General features: G+C 54.4%; 1 protein-coding gene across 26 annotated transcripts in view; it reads right to left on the bottom strand.

The window, feature by feature from the left end:
• Ncor2 (nuclear receptor corepressor 2) overlaps positions 1-26,936 on the bottom strand; it is a 159,804-nt gene that overhangs the window by 99,638 nt on the left and 33,230 nt on the right. For 25 of the 26 annotated variants that reach the window (XM_060382319.1, XM_060382326.1, XM_060382329.1 and 22 more), the window contains exons 3-5: positions 9,536-9,746; positions 4,113-4,240; positions 3,241-3,418 (exon numbers count right to left, since the gene is read on the bottom strand). In XM_060382319.1, the coding sequence (XP_060238302.1) occupies positions 3,241-3,418; positions 4,113-4,240; positions 9,536-9,640 (411 nt within the window). In that variant the 5' untranslated portion in view covers positions 9,641-9,746. Of the gene's footprint in view, positions 1-3,240; positions 3,419-4,112; positions 4,241-9,535; positions 9,747-23,473; positions 23,663-26,936 lie in introns of those variants that run through there. The other variant, XM_060382312.1, reaches the window with a different exon arrangement.

The following is a 26,936-nucleotide window of genomic DNA, read 5'->3' as shown; positions in this document are numbered from 1 at the left end:
AAGCCAGTAAGCAGCGCCCTCCATGGCCTCCGTATCAGCTCCTGCCCCCAGGTTCCTGCCTTGTTTGAGTTCCTATCCTGACTTCTTTCCAAAATAAACAGTGATTCAGACACAAATTCCAAATAAACTCATTCCTTCCCAAGTTGCTTTTGGTCATGGTGTTTCATCATAGCTAATGGTAATCCCTAAGACAGGGTGACAGCAGCATTTAAGCCACAAGAGGCCTCACTGGGTGACCGTGAGGGCAAAACCCTCAAAAGAACCACAGGCTAAAACTGGGACGCTGCGGTGAGCAGCTAAGTGACAGTAGAGGCTGACAAGTTCCCATGGAGACATAAAACCCAGAGCTGCTCCTTAGACACCCATCTGCTACCCATTGATGGAGGTCTACTACTGAGAGGTCAGGCCCATCCCTCCTGCCTTTTGCAAAGCAGAGAGAGCTGGCTCAGGGTTAACAGGGGTTCTAGGATGGGAAGAGCCTCTCCCAAGAGTTGCCTGCCTAATTCCCATCACCGGCTTCTAGCTCTTAGCCTAAGCTCTAAACTGGGATGTCCTAGGTTGGTCCACGGGCTGGAAAGGCCTTGGCATGTGACAGGCTACACAGATGCTCACTTGGTGTGAGCCTGTCATCCTTGTAGCCTTGGGCACGTTTCCTCCTTGCTGCCCCCATACAGCCCCCACCTAGCCTGGGGCTGCTTGACTCACCCGCTTGGGGTACACAGCAGGGAGGAAGACCCCACCCCACTGCCCTGAGTGGCCACTCGCCTTCTGAAGCCTGGTCGCTAGCCCCCATACGGCCATCAGATGTCACTCCCAGCTTCCTGTCAAGCTCTGAAGCCAGTCTCCTTGGCCACTGGAGGCACGGCAGACACCTAGACTGAACACACATCAGGACAGCTGTCCCCAGTCAGCCAGGAAATGCCCATCCTGTGGTACCAGTCACATCACCCAGGACTTCTGGGGCAGGGGGAGCAAGAAGGGATAGATGGACAGTACAAGGGGATGGACAGATGAGGACAGAGGAACAGATGGGGCAGCTGTTGGGAGGTATATGGCAATAGAGCAGGGATGCCGGATGGTGACCGAATGGGCAGATGGGAGGGTGGGAGTGGGGACAAAGGGACATAGACAACTGGAGCTGAAAGAAGATACAGCAGAGGGGTGACAGACAAGGGAAGGAGGGAGGGGGGCGAGCACAGGGCAAAAGGTCTGAGGGGGAAGGAATAACATTTGGGCAAGGGATGCAGAAGCTGCAGCGGGGCTGGAGGACGGCCCAGTGGCCAGACCTGGCCCACGTCCAGACCCAGCATGGTCAGCAGAGTTCCCTGCCAAGTAGGTTTCACGGCCTTCAGGGGCTTCCCTACAGCCTTAAATATCCAACCTCCAAGGGAAACAGCAGGGAACCAGGGGCACAACAGCCAGTGTCAGGGAGCAGGGATGGAGCCAGGCGAGGTTTAAGCAGCCACGAAGAGGCAAAGGGGGCTGATATGGAGAGATGAAATGAAGTCAGGGCTCTGTTGCACCGGACCTGATGGCCACCTGAAAAAGAGCCAGATCTTTCTGCCTGAGAAAGGAAGTTTGGGACCCAGGCAGGTCCTTACCTGTCCACATGACCCGGTGGTGAGGTGGTAAGGGGGGGGTGGGGGGTGGCAGAAGGTGAGAAGACCACTGCCACCACTGATGGTTGCCCAGGGCAACTGAGGCTGACATAGGCTGGACACTGGCTAGACCTGGAAGGATATAGATGCTGGCTAATGGGCTGAGTGGACAGAAGAGAAAGGAGAGGGAAGGGTCCTGGAGTAGCAAAGGAGAGAGGGCTGCCTGAGGTAGGCAAGTATCAGTCCGTCAGTCTGTAACTGACCTTTATTTCACAGGGATAGTCTGGGGAGGGGAATGAGGACTACCTCGCTGTCAGGGAAGCAAAGCCCATTTGCCCCCTGACATCCTGGCACCTGCCTTAGGTCACTCTGACAGGGGTCACAGCAGCTGAGCAGAACACTCTGGCTGGACTCCTGTAGCTCTAACACGCCAACAACATTCCAGAGCTCATGCCAGCGTCTTTACTGTCCCTATAGAGGCTGGCCAAGCCTTAAGGTATGTGTGCAAAGCTCACAGCCAAACCCTCTATCCAGACAGCCTGGACCACTGAGGGCCGATCTGCTACTGACAAACAAGGAGCCAGCTGGGCTCAGAGGCCCGAGCCTGGGGCAGCACAGCAACAGAGTGGGGGCAAGAGAATAGACAGCAGGCTTAGTTCAAGCCTGGCCCAGAGAAACACACCTGTCACTGGAGCTACATGCAAGGCTTAGGCAAGCTTGTGATTTCAAGACCTGCCTGAGCTACAACGTGAGTTCGAGGCCAGCCTGATCCATTTACCAAGATCCTATTTAGGGAAAATATACAGAGATAGTAAAAGGAGGGCTGAAGATACAGTTTGGTGGTAGAGTGCTGGCCTAGCATAGATAAGGCCCAGAGTTCCCACTCCCAGCACACCAGGGTAGATGAGCACACAGGATGGAGCTGAGAGATGGGTACCCACTGCTTCTGAAGTGCAAAGGGCCTCTATAGAGACAGGACTCAGCTCTGGAGCTCCTCAGGCTCACGTGGCTGCAGACATAGACCCGCCCAGCCAATGCAGCGCCCAAGGAGCCAGCAGCAGGGCCATCTGTCACCCTGCCTGAGCCCTCAACTCCAGGCCCTGACATGCCAAGCACCGTCCTGTCTCCTCTCAAGGGACCTCACAGTCCCCTTCCCCAATGCTCAAACATGGAGCAGTTCTGGCTGTCCAGTCTGCTGGATGAAACCTGAAAAGCCCCAAGCCATCATTCCATACAAGCTTCACTGATGAAACCCAGTCCCGATGGAGCACACAGGATGTGCTACCATGGACACGGGGCTGACCTCATGCCAATCAGCCCCCAACTCTGTGCTCCAAGCTTTGAAGGGCCCTCATTCCCCATTTCCCGGTCATCTCAGCCAGTGATCACAGCCATACGCCGGGGCCTGCCACAGTCCGTACACACACCTGCTGGCTAGAGATGCCTTCCCCAATTCTTTCCATCACCCGCGCCTACTCTCCTTACCTGCCTCAGCCCCACTGCTCTATCCCACCCTCACACTCATGTCACAGCTGTCCTCCCTCCTTCCACCCAGCCTTCTCCTGCCTCCATGCCCACCCCTTTCCTGCCCACAGCAGCGGCGGTGGCGGGAGCAGGGCCCATCAGCCTGGCTGCGGTGTACCTTGGTAAGGTCTTCAGACCCACTGGGCTGCCCAGTGGCCAGCAGGGGCGACGGGCGCAGAAGGGTATCAGGCAGTAGCTCCAGGCGAGGACGCTTGCTTTCTGTGAATTCTATGTCAGGCTTGCCCAGCTCAGGCAGGAAGGTGCGAGACTCAGGGCGCAGGTGGAGCTCCTGAGACCTGTGGAGGCCAGGGACACACATCACACAGGAGACAGGGGCTCAGGGCCAGGATTCCAGGTGTCCACCTCGCCAGGTTCTCATGAGGAGCCTTGTTAAGAGGTCCCTCTGTCTTCCCTGACAGGAGAGGACATGGTTCTGACTCGCGAGGCCTTATGAATGCCCAGCCTGAACCACTCATTGAAGCCTGAAGACCCCGGAGACCCTCCTGAGCTGATCAGGAATGCAAAACCTAAGACCTACCCCACTGTGACATGTTATTGTTAATGATGACTCTACATTTTAACAAACCCCTGGGGACTCCAAGGCACAGGCCTGAGCAGCACTACAGGAACCATGCAAAAAACAACATACTCAAACACTAATCCTTCTCACCCTCCCCGGGCAGACATCACTAGCTCATCACGGCACTCCTACTGTTAAGCCTAGTCTAGGCAGCAGGCGTAGAGCTTGTGAGCCTTCTGCCTCTTAACCACTCTCCTCTACCCTGGGTAATGCTCACAGGTGCCATCTTCACCTACAAGTCCACAGCCCCTATTCCTGGGAGACCATCCTGGGAGACCACAGCCCTGGCATGGTCCTGGGATGCCAGGAGGAAAGGCTGGAGTCTGGACCATTGCAGCCTTACCCACAAAAGGTATCGGTATCTACCTGAGAGACACCACAGCCTAGGAGGAGTCGCAACTTCTCCTCACCTTTCACTCCCAGGCTGGAACTCAGACAGCAGTGAGGGCCGCCGCCTCTGCGGCTGGATGATGGAGCCCGGTGACAGGTGCGAGGTGTAATCACGAGGGTGGTGTTGGTACTCAAGCAGCCCCACGTCCTGTGGAAGACAGGGAATGGTGAGCAAGTGCAGAAGCAAAAGCAGCTTCGCTGCACCAAGAGGCCCACATGAGCTCCCAGCCAACATCCTCTAGCAACAATTGCCACAGCGATGTTCCCACTATGCTCTGAGGCTTGCCCAGCCGCAAGGCACTGCTGGGGAACTCCTTCATGTAGAGGAGCATCATAAACCACAATGTGGGACTCCACATCTCCACACAAGGCCTCACTGGGGCCCGTGGTGTCCCTGAGTTGCTCTACTCCCCAGCTGGTACACCTGAGCCTGGGGGAGGGGTTAAGCACGGTCCCTCTACAAACCCCACTTTTACTGCTGCCCACGCCACTCAGCTACAGATTTAGAGAAAGGACCACACAGAGAAGAATGGGCCACTTATCCTAGGCCTGCCTGACACACGGCTAGGAAATGTCCAAGCAGAGGACTGGTGAGCATGGAGTGGCCCTCAGAGCATCAGCCTTCAGTGGGGACCCAGGTATCCTTGTGGACGGGACTCCGGTGGGAGCCAGGCTCAGGCACTATGGGGAGGGAGGGATTGCAGAGCCAGTGCAGATGGGGCAGAATGATGGCCCAGTAGGACCAGGTCTCAGCCAAGCAGCTGTCCAGGAGCCCCACCCACCCTGAGAAAGAAGAGCTGGCATACACATGTGGGGAGGGAGAGAGGCAGGCTACACACTCCCACTTTGAGCAACGACATGATTTCAACGGTCTGAGCACACCTGGGTTGTCATGGTCCAAAGAGGAGGCCTCAACCTTGGCCGACCCTTGCAGCCAGAGTACTGGAAAGTCAACAGAGCTGACAGATTCCCCTAACCTTGAAGTCTCAACTCAGTGCCACGTTCCTGCGCTGCCCACTAGCAGCCTGAGTCTTAACCTGGATCCCACAATCCCTACTTAAAGCTTTCCCACATTTTTAACAAGGGCTAAGATCACCTTATCACTGTGGGAAAACAAAAGAAGGGGGAGGGGAGAGAGAGCAATCGTGCACACCATCTCTAATAAGATAAAACAAGACAGGCTTCCGCCTTGTACCAAGCCAATCAATCTGTTCTATCTGCCTAGACACTTGGTTACACTGCATGGCAATCGATTAGCGATGTCTGACTTGGGAATGGCTACAGGTAACCTAGTTTTCCTTTGGCATATTTTCTTTTCTTTTCTTGGTCCCCTTTATTTTGTTTGCTTTGGATTTTATTTTACCTTTAATTATGTGTCTGCATGTTTATCTTTATATATATGCACTTGAGCACAGTGTCCATGTCAGCCAAAGAAAGCAGTGGATCCCCTGCAGCTGGAGTCAAAAGCAGCTGTGAACTGCTGGATGTGGGTGCTTGAAACCAAGCTCAGATCCTCTGAAAGAGCAACACAAGCTCTGAACTGCTGAGCTGAGGCATATCTGCAGCCCCTGACTTTGTGTCTTTAAGCAGTTCTTACTGCAAAGAATCAATGGCATCAGTCAGGTGCGCTGAAAGTGCGGAAGCAGTTGGAATCCTGCCCCTAGTGGGTGAGCAACTAGAAAACCTCAGAGACCAAACCTGAAGGGAAAGATCTGGCAAGAAAGACCTTGCAAAAGACCCTGAAGGAGAACTCTGCAGGACAGGACCCATGGAAAGAACAAGGTTACAAGGATGACACTACAAAGAGGATTTCAAGGGGAAGGATTCATACTCAGGTCACCGCAGCCAAGCCTGCTGCACAAGCTGCTAATGTGACCACCAAGGCAGGCAGGCACACAAGGAGGGTATCATGGGCAGTCACATCAAGAGAATGATGGGCCAGAGAGCAAGAACAGTTCCTCCAGCTCACATAGCAAGGACAGCACAGGTTCTGCAGGGAAATGAGACAGCCACAGGTCACAGGCTCTAAGCCTACCCCAGATGATTACGGCAGGCCGGACTCTGGAGTGGAGGCCCACCCCAGCCTCTGTATATTTCCACAGCAAACAGAACAAGTGGGGAGCCAAGAAGCACACTCCAAAACAAGCCTAAGAAGTAGAGAGCCACACCAGATCATATGGAGGCAGTGTTCAGACAACTCCTATGAACCCCGAGTTCATTGGTCACCACTGAGCAACGTGCTCATTCCAACAGAGCCTCACCTCAGTGCTGTCACTGAGCCTGGAGTTCTGTGTGTCCAGACACTATGCTCCTGGCCTGCCCTTCCTCCCAGGTCCCAGCTCCACTGTCAATGTCCAGCTCTCCACTTAAATATGGCCTCCCCTAGCTCAATGTTCCCCAAGAGAATGTCAGCTCCCCAGAGTGAGAGGGTTTCTCCACCTCCACAGCTCTGTCCCCAAGGCTTCGAAGTTGCCAGGTGACAAATCTAATCAGGATTTGATGAACAAATGAGTGAATAAGTTAATGAGTGCATGAATGAGTAGCTAAGTTAATGATTGAAAGAGTGAGTTAATGAATGAATGGATCAATGGGTGAGGACCCTAAGGCAGTGCTGTGACATGTGCAGGTGGTTTAGGATTTCCCCAATGTGCCCACATACCCAGGACATCAGTCCTAGCCAGCATCCAGTTCCAGCAGACAAGGGCAGGCTGAGCTCTGTGTGGCATGGCAGAGTTTGTGACCAACTGGACAACAGCCCACAGTCCATCCCATAGCCAAGAGTCAGCCAGCTAGGCCTAAGGCCAAGGCTGGGGATAATGAACTTTGTCAGGTGTCCCTGGCACACACCTTGCCAGGCACTGACCTGCGGATACGTGGCTCTTGAACCTCACTGCCAGCAGCATGGATGTGGAGGAGGTGAAGAAACTACCAAATCTAGGCAGCAAAGCCTGAGGCTTATAGGAAGCATGCCACCCCTGGATACCAGGAGAGGACTAACAGTCTGATGCTAGAGGCAGGGTCCCCTACACTTGGGGTCCCTACTGTCCCATCACACAGAGACCTGCTCGTAGCCCAAGCATGATGGCACCTCAACAGAACTCCAACCATTTTAGAAGCACCTCACTTGACTGAGTGAGAAGGAAGAGCCTCTGGGAAGACAGGCCCGCTAGAGCGTGTGTAAGTGGCCTGGACCCGAAGAGCATGTTTTCCAGGCCCAGAACACCACACACTGAGCTGGTCACTGCACTAGGGCTGGAACACAGAACTCCCCAAAACGCAGTGTTCCCCAATGGGGCATCAGCCCTGTTATGCCTCCATTTCTCCTCTTCTCTGCCCTTTCTCTCCCCAAGACGTAAGTGTTACAGGAAAGCATAGCCTTTTTCCTGGCTGTACTCCTTGGGGCACAGGAAAGGGATGGGGTGGAGTGAGGGTTGAGGGGGTAGGGAAGGGGTTCACTTGAGGAACGGCCTTGGGGAAGGCTGGAGAAATGAGGGTGAGGAGGCTGAGAGAAAGGGCTGCAGGAAGGTCGGAGCTGGTGGAGAAGCCTGAGGGACAGAGTGGGGGAAGGGCTGGGGACAGGGTCATGGGGAAGGCTGCGAAAGACCAGGGGCTCCTGATCACAGATCTCAGCCTTCAACAAGCCAGCACAAAAAAACAGTAAGGAGGCCTGGATATCCACCAGGAGAGAGTCACCGTGGATCCCAGGGATCGGCAGAGCCCTGCTTGGTGGCCCAGCAAGGGCTGGAGGCCCAAGAGCAAGCAGGTCCCCTGGAAGGGAGAACACGGGCCCCACCAGGGAACTAACATGTTCCAACCTGTAGCTATCCCATCAGGTCATGTCACTTCAGAGGGATTAGAAACCATTGGGCCCCGTCCAGCGGCATTCTGCGTCACCAATGGCCCGGCAGGAGAGTGGGAGGTGCCTAGGGTCAGCCAGTGACCCTAAATGCTTCAGACAGGACACAACTGGGGCAAAGAGCAGGAAGGCAGGTTGGGAGGGAAGGGGCTGCAGCAGCCAGGGGACTCCCTGAGGCTGGGCCCACACAGACAGAGTGGATGAGCAATATGAATGAAGGAGCACAAGGAGGAGGCCACATCTGCCTGGGGAACTGGGGTGGAGGTGGGAAAGGGAAAGGGGGAGGCAGGACGGACAAACCCCAGGCAGGGCCCTCTAGGAAATGGCTTTAACAGTATCAAGTTATGGTGGTAGCAAACAGTCACATGGGATGTGCACAGGCCTTCTTGTGGATGCTCTCATCACCCCTACTTTATGATGACAGAACTGAGAGCCCCCGACATTAAAGAGCAAGTCTGGCTTCCTCACCACCTTGCTGCGGGTACTGGCTGTGACCCAGCACCTTAAACAGCAGATGGTCAGTGAGTAGTGGCATAAAGGCTGGGGCTAGGGAGTGTAGGGCTCCAACACTGCCGTGGCTGCCCCTGGATGATGGCTAGGGCTTGTCTTCTCCTTCCAGGCCTCAGCTGCTTTATGCTACCCAAGGACCCACCACCCCGAGAGAACTGTCTGCCACACAGGGAAGACTGTTCACTACAGCTGGCTCTGGACCTTGGCCTTCAGTTCTGTGGGAGCCGCTGCACAAGAGACCTTGAGGCCAGGCCCTGGGGCTCATGGGAAAGCATCCATGGCTCACAAGTAGAGACACACACCACACAAATACTGCTGTCACAGAAATGGACCACACCATCTGGTAGAGACTAGGCATGAGCCTAGACTGACTGACTGGCTGACTGACTGACTGACTGACTGACTCTCTCCCTCTGATTCCCAACCAGCCGCAATTACTACATCTCACATCACAATCCTTCACTCAACAGCCAAAGACACAGCATACAAGAGGCACGCAATAAAGGCCCACAGAGAGGATTCAAAGGCCCAGCCTCCTGCTTGCTCTACAGTAAGAGGTGAGCAGGGAACAGGACCCTGGTAGGGGCAGACACTGCTCTGGGCCTCAGAGTCTTACAGCCAAATAGGCACCAAGGTCTTGAGGGTTAGGAAGAAGGGGGTTGTGACCTCAGTCCTCCCACTCCCACTCCCCCCCCCCAAAAAAAAATACACCCTAGTCCCAAACAGAGCAGAAATGAGTCTGGCTGTGAAAGGAGTGTACACTAACCATAGGTGTTCCACTGCCCATGCCCTCTCCACTGCCCATCAAGACACAGACCGAGCATCCGACAGTCAGCCTAGCCCCAGCCTCCATCTCCCCACACTGACACAAGCACTTGCTTTGTATCCCAGGCTGGTCTCAAAATCACAATCCTCCTGCCTCCTCCTTTCTACAACACTGAGATTACAGGCCTGCATCACCACACCTGGCTGCCACCAGTGTCCCCACTACGACCAAAGCAACATGGGCTGCAGCAGCCTGGCTTCAGAAGATGCTTTAGGGTAGCAGAGGTGGTCCTGGGCAGACAGGCCCCTTACCGTGTGGGGCCGGGCTATCTGCACCGGGTAGGAGATGCCATGGGGAGGGTAGCGGGGCTCAGCAGCCCGCCACGTCTGTGCCACAGGCTGCGTGGATCCTGACATGGTGGTACAGTCCAGGCAGGCTTTAGAGCCCAATACACTCTTGACCAGGGCTAGGACTAAGGGCCGGTCTCGGTCATCTGCTGGCAGGCGACCTCGTCACAGGTGCCTGTGGAGAAAAGAGAAAGAAAACAAACTGAGCCGGAGGCAGCTGGACCATGGCCACAGAGGCCTAGTCCTTCCTCCTGGCTGAGCCGCCTCCCACTGCCAGCCCAAAGCCACAGCACCTCGACTACCTTCCACAAGCCATCTTCCTACTAGCCAGGGCCTCCACCAGCAGGCCTGGGAGCCTCGATGTGGGCGCCATACCCACAGCCATCCAATGGCTCCCACATCCACCTTGGTCAGCCAGCTCACTCCACAGCTGGGACTTTCCAGGTCTCCAGGGCAAAGTTCTTCAAAAGCCCCTGGCAGCTCCAGCTCACAGCTGCTGGGCCTGTCCCTGGGTTGTGTGCTGGCTGAGCAGTGCACAGCAGTGACCCTCTATAGGTCACAGCGTGACCCAGGCTGAGCAAGGCTGACTGGCTGCTCTGTTATCCTCAGCCACAAGATGTGTGATGTGGAAAGGACACACATGAGGTTGTCCTGCTGCCACTAACAGTCGGGTAACTGATGCTGAGGGTCACATTAGGTAGAGTGAGGACCAGACACAAGCATTTTGGGCACCAAACAGGTTCATCAAGATGGATAAAGACACCTTCCAGACAGGAGTCTCATGACTAGTACAGAAAGAGCTATGACAATAGCCCAGTGATCTCAAGAATGGGAACCCAGAGGCTGCAGGAGCCAAGGGGACCCCAGAAGTGGGAAGCCAGAGACCCTGCGATCCTTTCCCTGCAGGCCCTTCCTGTAAAATCTCTTCCCTTTCATACTGCACCCACAGCTGAGGCCAGGAACTGTATCCCAAGCTGTCAGAGATGAGGAGACTGACCAGACAGACCCCCAGCTCCCTGTAATTTCATCCTGACCCGTCCTCTCAGGCTAACTGATAACAACTGTCCTCCAAGCGGCAGATGGCCTACATCAGCTAGTGACAGGTCTCATGTAGAGAAATGAAGCAAGGAGGGAGAAGATTGCAGATCCAAAAAGCCATGAGCTGCCACCCTCCAGCCCACTGCCACCCTTTCCCAATCTGGAGGTCCTGACTATATACCACGCATGACCTACCCAACCTACCAGTGTGCACTTGACATTCCAACCCAGGCCCCAAGGGTCATGTGACCCAGCCATGGCCAATCAGATGGGGGAGGGGTGACTGGCTGAGGGATGAGCAGGTAACTCCACCTGAGAACCCAGCCATCCCTGGGCACCCTGGGCAGGTGTGGCTTTGCTCTTGACTCCGTTACATGGCTCTTATGAACATAATAGTGTGTGGAGGCCAACATGGCAGCTGTCTTGTGCCTGAGGCAAGCTGCTGCCTTGGAAGGGGCCAGGGTAAACAGGTCTACACCACATCTCTTGCCTGGCTTCAGAGCCCGTAGTACCACCGATACAACCCCACCTCAACACTGACTGTCCTGTGTCACATGGTCCACCGCCTCGAAACCACTGCTTAATGTGAGAATACACATGAAGGCTGGGAGGTGGAAAGAACCACAATGTCTACCCTCCTGGCCTATGGAAATGTAGGGGAGGCAGAGAGGAATGCCTCTCCGGGCCGTCTCTAGGGGACCTCACACCTCAGCCTGGCCTGGCTGGCTTCCACCCAGGATTCACAGGGCATCCCTGAGAACACAGGCGCAGCATCATCCAAGGGCTTCCTACCAACTCCTTTCCAGTGTCCCAATGTGCAGGATGGCCCCAAAGGCAGAGACTATGATCCCATCTCCATGAGTGGGATCTACCCTCAGCCTTGTTTGGAGACAGCTTGAAAAACAAACACAAATTAGAAAAGCAATTTGGCAGGTCCTCAACACTTGAATAAAGAATTACTGAGGATCTGCAATCAGTCAGACAGACGTGTATGTAGCAACCCCATTCCCAATGGTCACAAGGCAGAAACACCCACCAGCATGGCCTGCCCATTCAATGAGAGTGTTACTTAGCTTAAAAAAAAAAAAAAAAAAAGCCAGAAAACTGATGCAGACCACACTAAATGACTCTATGGATGCCACACTGAGTTAAAGGAGCCAGACACTTAAGACTATACAGTGTGGGACCAACTCACATATGTCCAGAAGTGGCACAGCAAAAGGTCAGAAAGGAGAAGGGTGGATACCCAGGTCCCAGAGAGAGGCATAAGGAACAGATTTTGAAACAGCCATGAGAACAAGGAGACAGAGAGTGCGCCAGGCAGAGAGCATCGCCACAGCAGGAGCCCGGAGGTTAGATTAGACGTTGTATGTCTGAGAACGCCACTGAATTAGATGGAAGAGGTCACTCAAGGTCCCACAGGCTATGGTAGACTAGAATAGATTCTGTTCCGGGAGCAGTGGGGAGCCCCAGAAGGTGGTTGAGGAACAGTACAGCGTCAGTGTTCTGCCTTGGGTGGCACAGCCGGTAAGCCACTATAAACGTCCAAGCTAGAGACAGACTGTAGGATGGGTGACAGCAACTGGGAAGGGAAGCAAGCAGATGGCAGAGCATCGGGTAGGAGGCAGACAGAAGCCTTACAAGCTTACAACAGAGAGGGACATCGTCACACACCTCACAGTGCAGTGGCTGCAGCCCGGGGACAGCAGGGTTCTTGCTGCAGAGCCTGCCAGGAGAAACCTGTCTAGGCAGTGCCAAGCAAGGATCCTGGACGGCAGCAGGCTCCCAGTAAGACAATCTCAACAAGGCAGCCTCTGTGGAAAACTGTCACCCTACATTGCAGGGTGACCTGGGGTAGGCACTACTACAGTCACAGCCTCTGGCAGGGGTATTCTCCAAGGCCATTCCTGTGCATCATGCATATCCCTTGCCCACTTCCTTCTCCTCAGAGCACCGACACAACCGGTGTTCAGCAAAGGACTGTGCCCAGCAGAGGTGGGCCAGCCCCAGCGATGTAAGGACCCACCTGTATCCCTGTCCAATAGCAGAACTTCCTTCTGGGACTGCAAGCAAGTATGAGGCACTGGGAGACATGGCCAGCAGCCTGGCTAAGACACAGGAGGCAAACAGCATAGAGAGGCTGGGGCGACAGCCACGGGACATGTTGTATGTAGCACTAGCTGCAGCTTCCTGGAAAACACAGCACCCTCTGACAGCAAACTTGCAACAGGAAGCCAGGAGATGGCGGGGGCTCACCAGAATTAGAATGTGTAGGGCAGCCAGAGGCCAGAGCTCACATCCACGCTGGGGCCCGGGCTGCCTGTGAAGGCTTCAGAACCCAGACTACCGTGTCTTCCTGCTCAGGGGACCGCAGGAGGACATGGTATAGACCAGTTTCCACAGACACCAAGAGCTTTGTGGGCAGAAACTACACTGGCCACCCACTCCACCTGACAGATACGCCTCCCTGCTCCTGTGTTTCTTGGGGAGCCAGAAGCTGCGAGACACACCATATTAGCACATGAGAAGTCTCCCTTCCTAGAACACCTTCTCTGGGTTTCTGAGGCTCCAGACCAAACCTAGGCACTGGGTGCAACTTTAAAGGCTCCAACTCTGTGCCCCACATCACCTCACCACAGAAGACTCCTCCTCCCAGCCCAGCCTTAGCCCCAGCAGGAATCCAGCACATGGTCAAAGCAATGGAGACTGAAGGCCAAGGCACAGTCTCTCAGTCATTGAGTAGAAATGATGCCAACATGAGCCACCCAATCCTAGAGGGCTCCCATTTCAAGAGAGCCACAGAAGCTCCTGTCCCTAATGGCTGGAACAAGGCCAGAGACCAATTCCACCAGTTACGCTGTCGTGTGACCTTTCGATGGGTATAGACTCCTCTGTGCTTCGGGTGGGGGGCTTCACGGTAAGCTGTGTGTGAACAGGTACAGGCCAGTCTTTACCTCTAGAAAGGCACTGTCCCTGGGGAAAGGCTCCAACCCCCACCCCCCAGCTTCCATGTGGCCTATGAAGCCCCCCCCACCTTCTTACCCTGCAGCACTGAGTCTCCATCATGGGCCCTGTTCATGGTGTATGATGCAGATGAAGGTATGAGCCTGTCACCAAACACACCTGAACCATTCAACAGGTGGGAAAACAGCATAGAGAGGCTCTCCTCTGCTCAGGGTCATACCACAGCCACAGGCCTTGGCTACCTAGGCAACTGAAGAACTCCAAAGTGTGGGCCACAAGTTCTGGTCCCAGATTAGCCACATGGGTGTCCCTGGGCTGCAGACAGCCACGGGCTCCTGCCAAGGCAGACAGAAATACTTCTTCCTCATGGTTTTCCTTGTACTCAATTTTTATTGTTACGTGTGCACATGTGTGACATGCACACACACACATAGAATCTAGAGGTCAAGTCTGAGTGTCACCTTTCAGGGTCCAACCTGTCTTTTGAGACAGGATCTCTCACTGGGCCCTGGAGGTCCCTGAGGAACTATGCTGATCAGCCTGTCTCTACCCCACAGAGCTGGATTACAAGCACATGCCTGGCTTTTCTCCATGGGTTCTAGGGCTGGTTCTGTGCTTGTGTGGCAAGCACTCTACTGACCGAAGCAGCTCCCCAGACACTCCTTTTAAAATGGGAAGAGAGTGGCTAAACCATAGCTAGTGACCCTTGGCCATGCAGTTCTCTGGTCCCCAGAGCAGGCTCTGCCCAATCCTCCCCAGTACCTTACCCTCATGCCCAGTCACTCTGCATAGCCTCGGGTTTCCGATCTCCATGACCACTCCGCCCACAGAGAGGAGGAATCTGGGAATAGACTGGGGTATAGATTGGGGGGCAGGGGTTGATGACAAGGGGCAGTGATATGACCCTAGCTGGGTGACCCCTGAAGCACTCTGGTACAGTTGACTGGCAGGGAAGCAGAGCACCAGCCAAAGCCACTAGGGAAGGACACAGGCCCATCTCTCAGCAGGGACAGCCGGAGATCCAGGTCCTAACAGGTTGGGCAGCCAGGCCTGGGTCCTTCATCCCCCTTCTGCACAAGAGAGACTCAAGAGCCCTGGGGACAGAGAAGGGGGGGGGGGCAGAGACAGTTTCACCTGAGTGGGAAAATGGGAAGCTAAAGGGGGGAGGGGAGGGGTCTCAGGGCAGAATTTCACAAGGTGAGGGCTCTGAAGATCAGCTGTACTCGAAGACAGCAGTCAACCTCCCCCGCCATGCAATTCAAAACACTGAAGTAATTATCACAATGTGGGCAGACACACTCAAGAGTGTGCATGCCTCCTCTAGAGACTCCACGCCCAGCACAAAAAGCATAAGGTCCCTCCCCAGCCCATCTCACCCCACAAAACCTGAGGCTGGCTGGGCCTGTCCAACAGTGCCTCAGCATTTTCTGGGCTGCAAGCCACCAAGCTCACCATGCAGGGGGCCTGAAGGGATATTAGAAGGGCGGAGGCTGGGAGGAGCCGTTCAGAACCTCTGGTTTTCATGCAAGCTCGAGACCCTGGAACCCAGACAGGCTCAGCGCCCCACTTGCCCACCTGCCTACCTGACCACACATTTAGCCACCCAACTGGATCTGCACAGCCACTGCGAGCTACCTATATGTTCCTCCCTAAACACAGGCCTCAGATGCTCCAGGAGAGATCAATGATGGCCTGAAGGGAATAGCACCCAGCCGTATGTGGATGAGGACCAGTATTTCCACAGCAAAAATTAGCTGGTTACTAGCTGTCCAGTTGTAGGATCCCTGCAATGCAGTCCTCTATCCCAGTCTGCCCAGGGCTGGCCAGAGCACTACCTCCTCAATCCAACCAAGGGGATGCGCACTTTGGATCAGCACAGACAGAGCACAGGCACACAGTCACCAGTGATGGCCCAGCAACATAGTAATGATCAACAAGAGAGCTGAAGCTAGGCAGCCATTAAGAACCTGAAAGCCCTGTGGCCAGAAACCCTAGCCCCTAGAAGCAGGTCTGGGTGGGCCTTAGTCCACCAGGCATCACAGAGTGGACAGGACCAGATCACCAAGGATCCAGGGAAAAGGGCCTAAGCAGGAGACAAAGTAGAGCCACCCTGCAGCACACAGCCAGGCAAGATTATGAATGGTGCAGATCCAGTGGCTGGGCTGGAACTCAGCAAAGTGGCTGGGAGGGCCACTCTACACAGAGGCCAAATATTCCAGGCAAAGCCAGAAAGCTAGCTCCCCTTGGGGACAACTCCCAACTCTGAAGAAAGGTTAAGACTACCTAGTAAACCAGCTTGCTGCCCAAAGACAAAAGTGGCTCAGAAGCCCAAGACAGACCTGTGCCTTCAGACAGCCAGTTCTGCAAACCTTTACCAGCATTCACCATGTCAGCAATGCCCCAAGTGGGCAGTATGTTCATGTTAGGCCGCGAGCCCTGGTGACAGGGTGTGGAGCTGGCCCACCTTCCCACTGAGGCATCTATAAGCCTCATTCACCCCAGACACACTGGCTGGTCAACATCAGACCAGCTGGGAATCTACACTGGAACTAGCCAGTTGCAGGCCCAAATTCCTCTGAGCACACCATTCCCCAATGTCCCTGGCAACCACCCCATAGCACCCTACAGTTAGCCCTTGCCCACGAAGCAGGCCTCAAACTCACTATGTAGCTGAAGATGACCTTGAACTCCTGATCTCTCCAGCCCCCAGCTTCCCAAAGGCTGGGGTCACCAGTGGTTGTCACATCATCGGGCACCTGTGATGATTCTGCTGGCATGTCAGGAGCAGAGAGCTCGCCCAACCGAGGCTGCTAAGTACAGAGTTCCAAAGAGAGACCAACAAGCGCCTGGATCCAACTGTGCCTGGAGCTGATTAGTTACTGAAGCTTTTGGACTAAACACAGGAAAGAACAGAGAGACCTCCCATTGTCACAGGGAGACCTGACTGAGCTGTATCCTGAGACCCAACTTCTAAGTTCCGTCGGCTCAGATGTCCAGCCTCCAGGTCCCTCTCCATGCAGAGTGAAGCAAGGAGGACGTGGTAAAATGAGCGAGCCTCTGGGGCAGGAGCCCAGCCAACCTTTCCTCCTGGAGCCAAAGCAGGCATGCCTGACTCCTCTCATTGCTACTGGTGGCTCTCACAGGGACTCGGGTCTTGCAGACAGAGCCACTCCTCACAGTTCTTGAGGCTCTGGGTCAATTCCCGGCAGCAGACATACTCCACTGCCTGGCAGTAACTGATGGCACCGTGAAGGTGCTTCACAGGGACATGGTGGCCTCTGTACAAAGGAGTGCCTGACCATGGAGCTGATGAACACGCCAAGAGGACCCTGCAAAGTGGAAGACATACCTGCCCTTACCATAACCCTCCTCTACCGTGATGGGAGCTCACGGAGGCACACAGGGAGGTGGATCTCTGTGAGTTCCAGACCAGCATGGTCTACGGAACGAGCTCGAGGAACAGCCAGCCCCTGGTGGGGATGGGTAAGACACCCTACAGTTGTGCTCTTCCCAGGCCTCTCTGCCCCTCCAACCTCCAGCCTCTAAGACAGGGTTTCTCTGTGTAGCCCTTGCTATTCTGGATTTGCTTTGTAGACCAGGCTGGCCTCGAACTCACAGAGATCTCCCTGCCTCTGCCTCCACCACTCTGCTTCTGTTCTCCATCTATTTTGTGTGCCTGGGACAGCTCCATGTCACAGAGTCAAGAAAGAGACTCTTCCCACAAGGCAATAATACTGCTTCCACCCCAGGCCCTAAGTGGTCACCACGGTGACAGACTAACGCAAACAGCACTTGCCACCTCAGTGGCCAGCCCTGTAGCTGACTCTCAGATGACACCCTATCCAGTCAGTCATCTACAGCCCGAGATCCTACCTTACAACACTATACAGGTGCAGAGAGAGGTACAGATGGGCTGAGGGGAGTATTCAAGGTCACACAGAAGGCGGGTGGAGAGCCCGGGTGAGCCGATTCCAGAAATAAGGTTCCAGACCAAGCCTCTTAAATCGCTGTAAAACCACCACAAGGTAGGCCCTTCCAAACACAGAAGTGGATTCTCCCGCAGCTATGGAGGCCTAGTCAGCTGTTCCCAATGTTCCACACAGGTTGGGGCCTCCTTCACCCACAGGTGGTCCGGGGGTTCTTTTATGGCCATGTACCCATTCTGCCTCCTTCCTGAGACTCTCCCCTGATTATGATGGCACTGCTCAGGGAACGGAGCCACCCAGGAAATCCAGGGTGATCCTAACTGAAGCTACCCTGCAAAGACCTGGTGTCTAAATGCTGTTACAGAATTGGGGGTGCCCCGATGCGAGCAGACCCTGGTTTACTCCGCTCAATTAGACCAATCTCTTTTGAGGCTCCCTCAAGCCCAGGGCTGGGCCCTGTCGAGTCCCCATGGAGCAGAAGAGCAGAGCAGAAAGCCACATGCTGGGACACCTAGGGGCATGGGCCTGGCCCAGTGGCCCCTCTGGCTGGCAGGAAGCCAGGGTCTCATGCCCAAGGCTCTTGGGAGAGGCCAGCTCAATGACTCATCCACTCACAGGCCAAGAGGCTGGAGGTGGCTTGGGGAGAGGAGAGGAAAATGCAAAGCCAAGCGCCCAGCTGGGACCTGTGTGTTGCTATGTAGATGGGAGAACATACCTCACACACACACACACAATAGTAACCCTGACCTTGAAGGGTTCAGGGTGGCACAGTCATGGTAGCCAGCACCTCAGTCGTTCCTAGACTGCTAGTCCCACAATGCCCATATGCCTGGGACCTGGCTGAAAGGGCCTGCCATGACATCACAGGCGGGGAACTGTGCTGGGAGCCAGGAGGAGGCTGGACCAGGGGACAAAGGGCGCATTGTCAAACACAACTGGAGGCAGGGGGCGGATCTTCGGCATGCCGGGCTCAAGAGTGGCAGGAGAACCCACCCCCAGCCTTCCAGAGGCGGGCAGCCTGGCCAGTGTCTGCGCCAAGGAGAAAGTTCTGCCTGGGAAGTGGGCCTCCCAGAGCTGCTCAGGCCCTAACCTGAGCCAAGGAGAAGAGCATAGCCTTCTGGGGAGGAAGAGGGGTAATCCCCTGAGCACTACGAATCACCCTACAGGCAAACAGACACAAACGCCATTCATGCCCTTCATGCTGCGTGCCTGCTGTGTGTCTTTCTTCCAGGCCTTGCAGGGTAGGGTAATTCAAGGCTCAACTGAGGTGTGCAAATGCTCACAGCCCCCCTAAGGCAAAGCTGGCTGTCAGCACCCACACCTCAACAAAAAGCCCAATTTTCCTTGATCCCAAACCCACCTCCATGCCTTCTCCCAGGAGCTAGGCTCCCAGCAAACACAATGTTCCAATTTCCCAGAGTGCCACAGGTATGGGGCCCAGCCACTGAGTCTCAGGGTGGAGGATCTTATCTCTAGACAAGAAGCCTATGTACACACACATACACACACATACCACATACATACACACACAAACATTCAGGACACATATACATACATAGATATACTCTAAACATATACCACACAATACATACATGTATATACGCTACACACATACCACATACTTACACACACAAACATACACCACACGTATACATGCATGTATATACTCTAAACATACACCAAACAATACATACATATATATACTCTACATACACACCACCTCACACACACACACACGCACACACATGCATACATGTTAATACTCTATACATACACCACATAACACATATATATACATATCTATCTATGTACTCTATACACCACACACACACACACACAAACATACACCATACACACACACACACACACACACCACTCCAAGCTAACCCCTTAGTCTAAGGACAGGCCTAGGGTACAAGCCCTGGACACCAAGTCAGGCAATCTGTCTGGGGCTGCTGCTGGCACAGCTGAGGAAACTGTAAGGGCACAGACATCTGTGATCCCCAAGTTCCTACACTGACACACAGAAGCCAAGTGGTCTCCAGGCACTAGTGCTTTTAGGGCGTGGAGCCTGGCTGAAGGAAGTAGGTCATGGGGGTGGGGCCTGAGGTTTTCTAGTTAGGCACTACTTCCCGTCTGCTCTCTGATTTCTGACTGTGGATGCAATGTGACCAGCTGTCTCAGCTTCAACACCATCACGGACTGAACCCATTAAACTGTGAGGCAAGACAACCCTTCCATCCATGACCTGCTTCTTACCAGGACATTTGCTCACATTTACAGAAGCAATAAAGGAGATGGTGCAGGGTGCTGGGGAACCTATGCAATCCTCAGGTTCATTTTATCAACCTGGCCCAAGCCACGGTCACTGGGGAAGAGGGAACCTCAATGAAACACTGTCTCCCTCAAACTGGCCTGTAGACAGGTCTATGGGGGGTTTTCTTGATCAATGGCTGAGGTGAGGGCCCAGCCCACTGTAGGCAGTGCCAACCCTAAGCAGGTTGTCCTGAGTTGTACACAAAAGCAGGCTGAGTGAATGAGGCATCTGGAGCAAGCCAGTAAGCAGTGTTCCTTCATACCCTCTGCTTCAGTTCCTGCTTCCTTCCCTGGTGGACCATAACTTAGTGGTATGTGAACCAAATTGGTTGTGGTGATTTGATTTACTACAGCATTAGAAACCCTACCTAAGACAGAAACACCTAGGTATTAAGAGATCAAGCTTAGTACTGTGCCAGTTTAGGGGTGGCCAAGTGTGGGCTCTGGCAAAGACCTGAAAGTTTCCACCTAGAACCAGCAGCTCCTGAGTAACACCATTCGTACCTAAGGCCAACCAGGCCAATGACACAGCAGATGAACCACAGAGACCACAGCAATGACAGAGCAGATGAACCACGGAGACCATGCCAACCACAGAGTAGATGAACCACAGAGACCATGCCAACCACAAAGTAGATGGACCATGGAGACCATGCCAACCACAAAGTAGATGGACCATGGAAACCATGCCAACCACAGAGTAGATGTACCATGTGGACCACGAAGACCACACCAACCACAGAGTAGATGGACCATGTGGACCACGAAGACCACACCAACCACAGAGTAGATGGACCACGGAGACCACACCAACAACAAAGGAGATGAAACATGGAGACCACGCTAACAGAGGAGATGAACCACAAAGACCATGCCAATGACAGAGCTGGCAAACCATGGAGACCATGCCAACAGAGCAGACAGACTATGGTGATGACACCAACAATAAAGCAGGCACACCATAAAGATTATGCCAATGACAGAACAAGCAAATCATGGTCATCAAGCGACTACTGTGAACTAGAATGAGCACACCACTGGCTGAACAGACAAATCCTGACCATCACACCAATGATGATGGAAGGTGAGCCATGTGCTCGCCTCAAAGTGAGGCCATCACAGCAATCACACCGATGAACAGGTGGACCACAGAGGCCGTCCACACTAGCTGATGGCAACAAGATTCAAGCTCATGGCCAGCAAGATGGCCTAGTGGGTGAGGGCCTCCATTACCAAGTTTGACAACCTGCATTCTATCCCCAGAATGGCCACGATGGAAGCAAAGAACCAATGCCCCCAAAAATGACGTAATAAAAACTTTTTTGTTTTTTTCAAGACAGGGTTTTTCCATGTAGCCCTGGACGTCCTGGAATTCCTCAACCTCAGAGATCCACCTGCCCTGCCTCCCAGTGCTGGGATTAATGGCATACACCACCACACCCGGCTAAATACAATAAAAACTTTTTAACAAGTGCTCAGTTCAGGTGACTACTGACCTAATGGTCACATAAGCCCCTCAAAGTGCTGCACTGTCATCCCACCCTACAGGTGAGGAAATCTCAGCTCTGAGAACTCAGACAAACCACCCAGCTTGCAAGGCAGATCAACGTGCAAATTCAGGACAGCCTGGTCCTGGGGGCCATGCTCCTTCCTTCTTTTCGAAGTAGATGGAAACTTGCCAGCTGCTCTTAAGAGATGTCACTGCAAGCGCCATGATCACATGTGCCCTTAACAGAGATGCCCGATGGCACAAGCTTGAATCACCAGAGTTCAATTTAACCGAGGTCAGATCCAGGGAAAGGACACTGAGCTAAGCAGCCTCAGTCACGCCTTCAAATACTTGCAGTGGACATGAGCATCTGTGTATACAAGCGTGCATGCATTAGAGTATATGTGCGTAAGTATGCATATATACAAGCACTCTTACACTACAGTCTCAGTGACCACCAGCTGACACGGCCCCTCCATCCCAGGGCCAACCTTGCTCTGGGATTCCATGCAGGCTTCTCAGAAGCAAAGACATCATCACTACTCCCCAATGGACCGAAGAGAGGCAGTCTCCACTCAGCCAGCACCCTCCAAGCAGACACAGGCCTCAGAACAGTAGGGACACATACAGGCCCCACTTCAGGGACCCTTCCTGAGGATCTGGAGAGGCCCAGGACAACCAGCAGTGGGCAGCTGGCATGGTAGCCTAGACAAGAGAGGAACCCTCCAGCTGACTGCTGCTGCTGGCCAGACAAGGGAGGCCCTGAGCCAGCAGCAGCAGCAGCAGCAGCAGCAGCAGCAGCAGCATCCAGCGTCATTTACAAACACAGAGCACTGCCTCTCTCAGCAGAAACACAGATCCTCCCACCCGGGCCCAACCCCCAGGCCTTGACTCTAGGCAGTGTCAAGGACCCATGCTCAGGGACAAACAGGACACCAGGTTTGCAAAGGAGGTCAGCTGGAGGCCTAGGCCATCCCAGGGCTCAAGTCTCTGAGAAAGGAAAGGGGCATGGGGAGAATGCTGACAGGTCCTGAACACCACCCAGCACTATAGGCCCTTGGGGCTCTCATTGCTCCCTTCAAGGCATACCTGAAGGCCAGGGAGTTCCAGGGCTTGGCCAAAACCGTATGCCCTCCAAGGCTCATGCTACACCTTCAGCCTCAGTCTAACCCCAACAACTTCATTAACATTGTTACTCCAAGATGGCACTTACCCATTCTTGGTCCAGGTGAGGCCACTGATGTCACTGTCCTTACCAGCAACCACAACCCCAGTCAGTACTGCAAACCCACGCTGTGCCAGAAAACCATATCACCAGGTCCGTTAAACCATATGATTCAATCAAATGTCAACCAGGGTCTGAGGCAAACGAACCATGCCTTCTGGAGCCCCAACACCAGCCTGGGCTTGGGGGTCACTGGAAGCTGCAGCCCAGCTGCCCCCACCAGGCCTATCAGGCCTGGAGAAGTCCCTCCCCCGCCCTGGGCTTGCTGTCACAGGCTGCTATGAGCTCAGGAAGCCTTTCCAACTTTCCAGTGTTTACCCCTCTTTCGCTGCCAAGGCCCTGGGCAAGCCTGGGCCGGTGGCCCTCATTTCAAACCAGACAGGGCGCTGAGCCAAGCTCCGCTTCAGTGGGGAGGCAGGCTGGGCCCACGATGCCCGCACCTGGCTCTCCCAAGCCCAAGCTCTCAGGTCCCCAGGCCCTGATTCCATGCAGTCCACAGTCATGGAGAAAGCCCTTGCCCCACATCCCAACCTACAATGCTCTACCATCCCGCCACCATGCACTAGGTGGGCGTGCTCAAGGCGGGCTCCGGAAGGGGACACAGTGTCTGTTCCACACATCTCCCAGGGCTGCCAGCCAGTGCCCAGGGCCTCTTCTGGATTATCACTAACTTCTCCCAAGAAGATGACCTAGAGTCCCATGCACAGGAGCATGAGGCACATGTCCACCCTGCCTGGGGCTCCCCATCCACCCAGCTGGCTGACAGGGGCCCAAAGGAACCAAGGCTACCATATCTCAAGCAGGGGTGGGCACCTTACAAGCAACTCCAGTGGTCCCTGGGCAGCACCCCTTACCCATATCCTGCAAGTCACAGCACCCTGGTCTGTGGTGCCATTCCCACGTCTGAGGATTTGGGCACCCCCGAGCCAGGCAACTTCTCTTACCAGTGCATGGCCAGCAACAGCCTGAGTGGGCTCCACACAACTTGCAGCAACTCTCCCACGCGGCAAGCAACGGCCAGCGGCATGCCAGCCCAGGTCAGCATACCCTGTACTCGATGCCCGACCCACAGGCATCCAGGGGCCAGCCCTTGGCCAGCGACAGGGCCATCCTCCCTACAGACCAAGCGGGCAAGGGGCGCGGCCCCACACGGTGGCCGCACCCCTTCCCGCGAGACTTGGGCTCCCACCCCAACTGGGGAGGCCCCGGTGGGGACCAGCAGCCTGCCAGACCCCTAGGCTTCTGTCCTAATGCCCCCCAAAATCGGGGCACCAGAGGTGTGTCAGGGATACCCTGCAGGGTGGTGTGACCCACTGTGAGCCACCACCAAGACGCAGGCCCGGCTCTGCGTCCGCCACCCAGGCCTATAAACACGGAATTACATAAGTCCACTCTTGTTCCAGAGCCAAAAGTACGGAGCTGCTAGCAGCCTTGGCAGTCGGGACTAATTCCTCATCGCCATGGTAACCCTGGCGGGCTTCCAGCCACTGGGGCTCAACACTGGGAGGCCTTTTTATAGCTTTCGAGAAGCCCTCTCCCTCCTTGCTGCTGGCAGGGGGACCAGAGCCAGCCACGTCCCCTCCTTTAACCATTTCCTCCCAGCCAGCCCTGACGTCCTCCAGTCATGCCGGGCCAGATGGCCAGAGGAAAACATTCCCGTTCTTCCCGTCCTTCCGATCTTGACTAAAGGAAACAGGGCCTGGGGCTCAGGGACTGGATCATCTTGGTGACAGGCCCAGAAAAAGGCACAGCCAAATGCACACAGAGGCCAGAGGAGATGGCCGGATGCTCGGGCAGGCGTCAGCACTGGCTGTGACTTGTTGGGTGACTCACCTCAAGGCCAACCTCCCCTGGGTGTGGGCTGCGCATCTTCTCGGGCAGGCTGGCTCTGCAGCTGTGGGGCTCTGGGGAGCAGCACTGAGGTGTTGACACGGTGGCTCTCAACTTTCCTAATTCCTCGATCCTTTAACACAGTTCCTCACGCTGTGACAACCCCCAACCATAAAATGATTTTTCGCTGTTACTTCCTAACTGTAACTTTGCCACTGTTTGTGAATTGCAATGTTGGCAACTGTATTTTCCGATGGTTTTAGGTGACCCCGGTGAGACAGTCAGTCAAACCCCCAATGACAGAGAACTGCTGTCTTAGGGAAAGCCTCAGGGTGGGTCTCAAATGGCTTCTACTTCCTTCCCCTGGTCCCACTGTCCAGGAATCGGGGCAACGGTGTGTTCCCAAGAGGGACCCTGTGTGATGCAAGGTTCCTCCCAGCAGAAAACCCAGGCCGTGCAGACAGCCTGTAGCTAGGCCAAATGTGGGGCCAGAACGGGAATGAGGGAAGTCTAAAAGAGGAAACGATGGGCAAGGGAATGGACAAGAAGAGGACGGGAGGAGTGGACAAGGCCTCCAGCAGGTGCTTCATCTGTAACCACACTCTTGCCATCACCCATCTCAGGATGACCAGCAATGCTGTGCCCAGCAGCTCAACCACAATGACACCAAGCAGAGCACCTGGGGCATGACCATCCCCACAGCATGACAGAAAGTGACTCCACTTATCACTGTGAGCCCAGGAGGAAGCTATGCGACCCAAAGGAAGCAGTCCCAGAAAGAGACTGTACTGGGACTTGAACCAGGGTCTTGACGGTACCCACAGTGCCACAGCCAGCAAGAAGCCACCAGTCTGTTTAAGACTAAGGCAGATTAACACAGAGCAAAAGCCTGTGGCCTCTGAGAGTTATGAAAAGAACAACAGCCATGGGGAGACCAGCAAGGAGACACCCAGGCCCTTTCAGGAAAAAAGATCCTGCCATCCCTGTGATGTGCATTCTCCAAGAAGGACCATTAAAGGCTTCTGTAGATCCATGGTCCCTAGCAAAGGTGGGGTGCCCACCCACCCTGCAGCCATCTTTTACAGGTAGGGAAACTGAGGCACTAAACAATGGAGCAACTAAAGATCATCTTTTCAGCCAAGATGCAAGCCACCGTCCATCTGTCCCTATCTCTCACTGTGACACGACATGACTGAAATGCAGAACTGAGCCATAATCACACTACCCAAACGCCACCAGAAAACTCTGTCTGCCATTAGCTGGGCCAGGGGTGTCCCCCACATATTTTGCCCTGCATCTATTCCGGCAGGAGCAGGAGAACCTTGCCTTCTACAAGGCTAACCCTGAATCCCCCAAGTGCAGTTTCACAGCCCACTGGGTCCGGTCAGAGTGAGGGCAGGCTCATCATCTGGCCACGCTCCTCTCCGCAGTCATGCCTGCCTCTCTGTCTTCTCATAGGATACCAGGCAGCTCAGCATTTGTTAAGTGACTCAGTGATGACAACGTATCAGCAAAAACCAGAAGCAGCTACAGGCAGAACCTTCCAGACAGCATTAATCGTCAAAACCAAGCTCAGGGGCACAGTGAGGCAGCATGTGGTCTTCTGGGCCGGCAGCACCGCCATCCTGGGCCGGCAGCACCACCAGCCAACATCTACAACTCGCCATTCCCAGCAAGCTGGCTTCTGAGGGCGGTTCCACGTGGTAGGAAAAGTTGGCAGAGGTGGTCGGGTCCAGGTTACAGGCCAAGATTCAAGTCAATAGGAATCAGAGAGGGGACTGGACACAGGGCAACTGCCTGTGGCTTGTGACAAAGCCAGCCAAGAGCCACAGTGGGGAGATCTGGATCCCAGAAGAGCATGGCCAGTTCAACGTACTGCTTACTCCCCAAGCAAGATGCTTCCTGGCCAGACAGGGGGGGCGGGGGGGAGACAAGAGAAAGCAAGAAACTCACCTCTTCCACCTCCTCTCCGAAAGCCTGGGCCCCACCCAGTGCACAGTGGCCATACTAGCCTCAGTTTCCCCATCCACAAAGACATTCTAAGACATTCTATGGCTACATTGCCACAAAGTGAAGTATAACCACACAGTGAAAAGAAATGACGATCAGACACTGTAGCACGCAGGGACCTCAAAGAAGAGAGCCCCAACGCCACACAACAGGAAACAAAACACACAAAAAGGTCCCACGTGAGAATCTATACAGGGACAGGCTAGCCACACAGCCTGGGGTTGGAGGCAATGGCAATGAGCCCGGGGGGGGGGGGGGGAGCACGAGTGAACAAACAATCCATAACTAGACAGAGGTGGCCAAGACACAATTCTGAGTGTCCAAAACGGACAAAGTGGTCACCCCCTGAAAATGTTTCATCACTAGGTGTAATAGTGCATGCTGTAATCCTAGCTAAAGCAGGAAAAGCTAAGGCAGGAGGATACCGCAAGTCTGAGGCCAGCCTAGGATACAGTGGGTTGTGTTTAAGGGCAGCCTGGGATACAAAATTAGACTCAAAAGAGGGGAAAAAAAAAAATCAAAGGTTAGTATCATGTTGGCAACCACAATCTCAGCACTTGGGGAGGC

Source organism: Meriones unguiculatus, chromosome 4 (assembly GCF_030254825.1).
Source record: "Meriones unguiculatus strain TT.TT164.6M chromosome 4, Bangor_MerUng_6.1, whole genome shotgun sequence".
Classification (NCBI taxonomy): domain Eukaryota; kingdom Metazoa; phylum Chordata; class Mammalia; order Rodentia; family Muridae; genus Meriones; species Meriones unguiculatus.
This window is presented reverse-complemented; position numbering and strand designations above follow the sequence as displayed.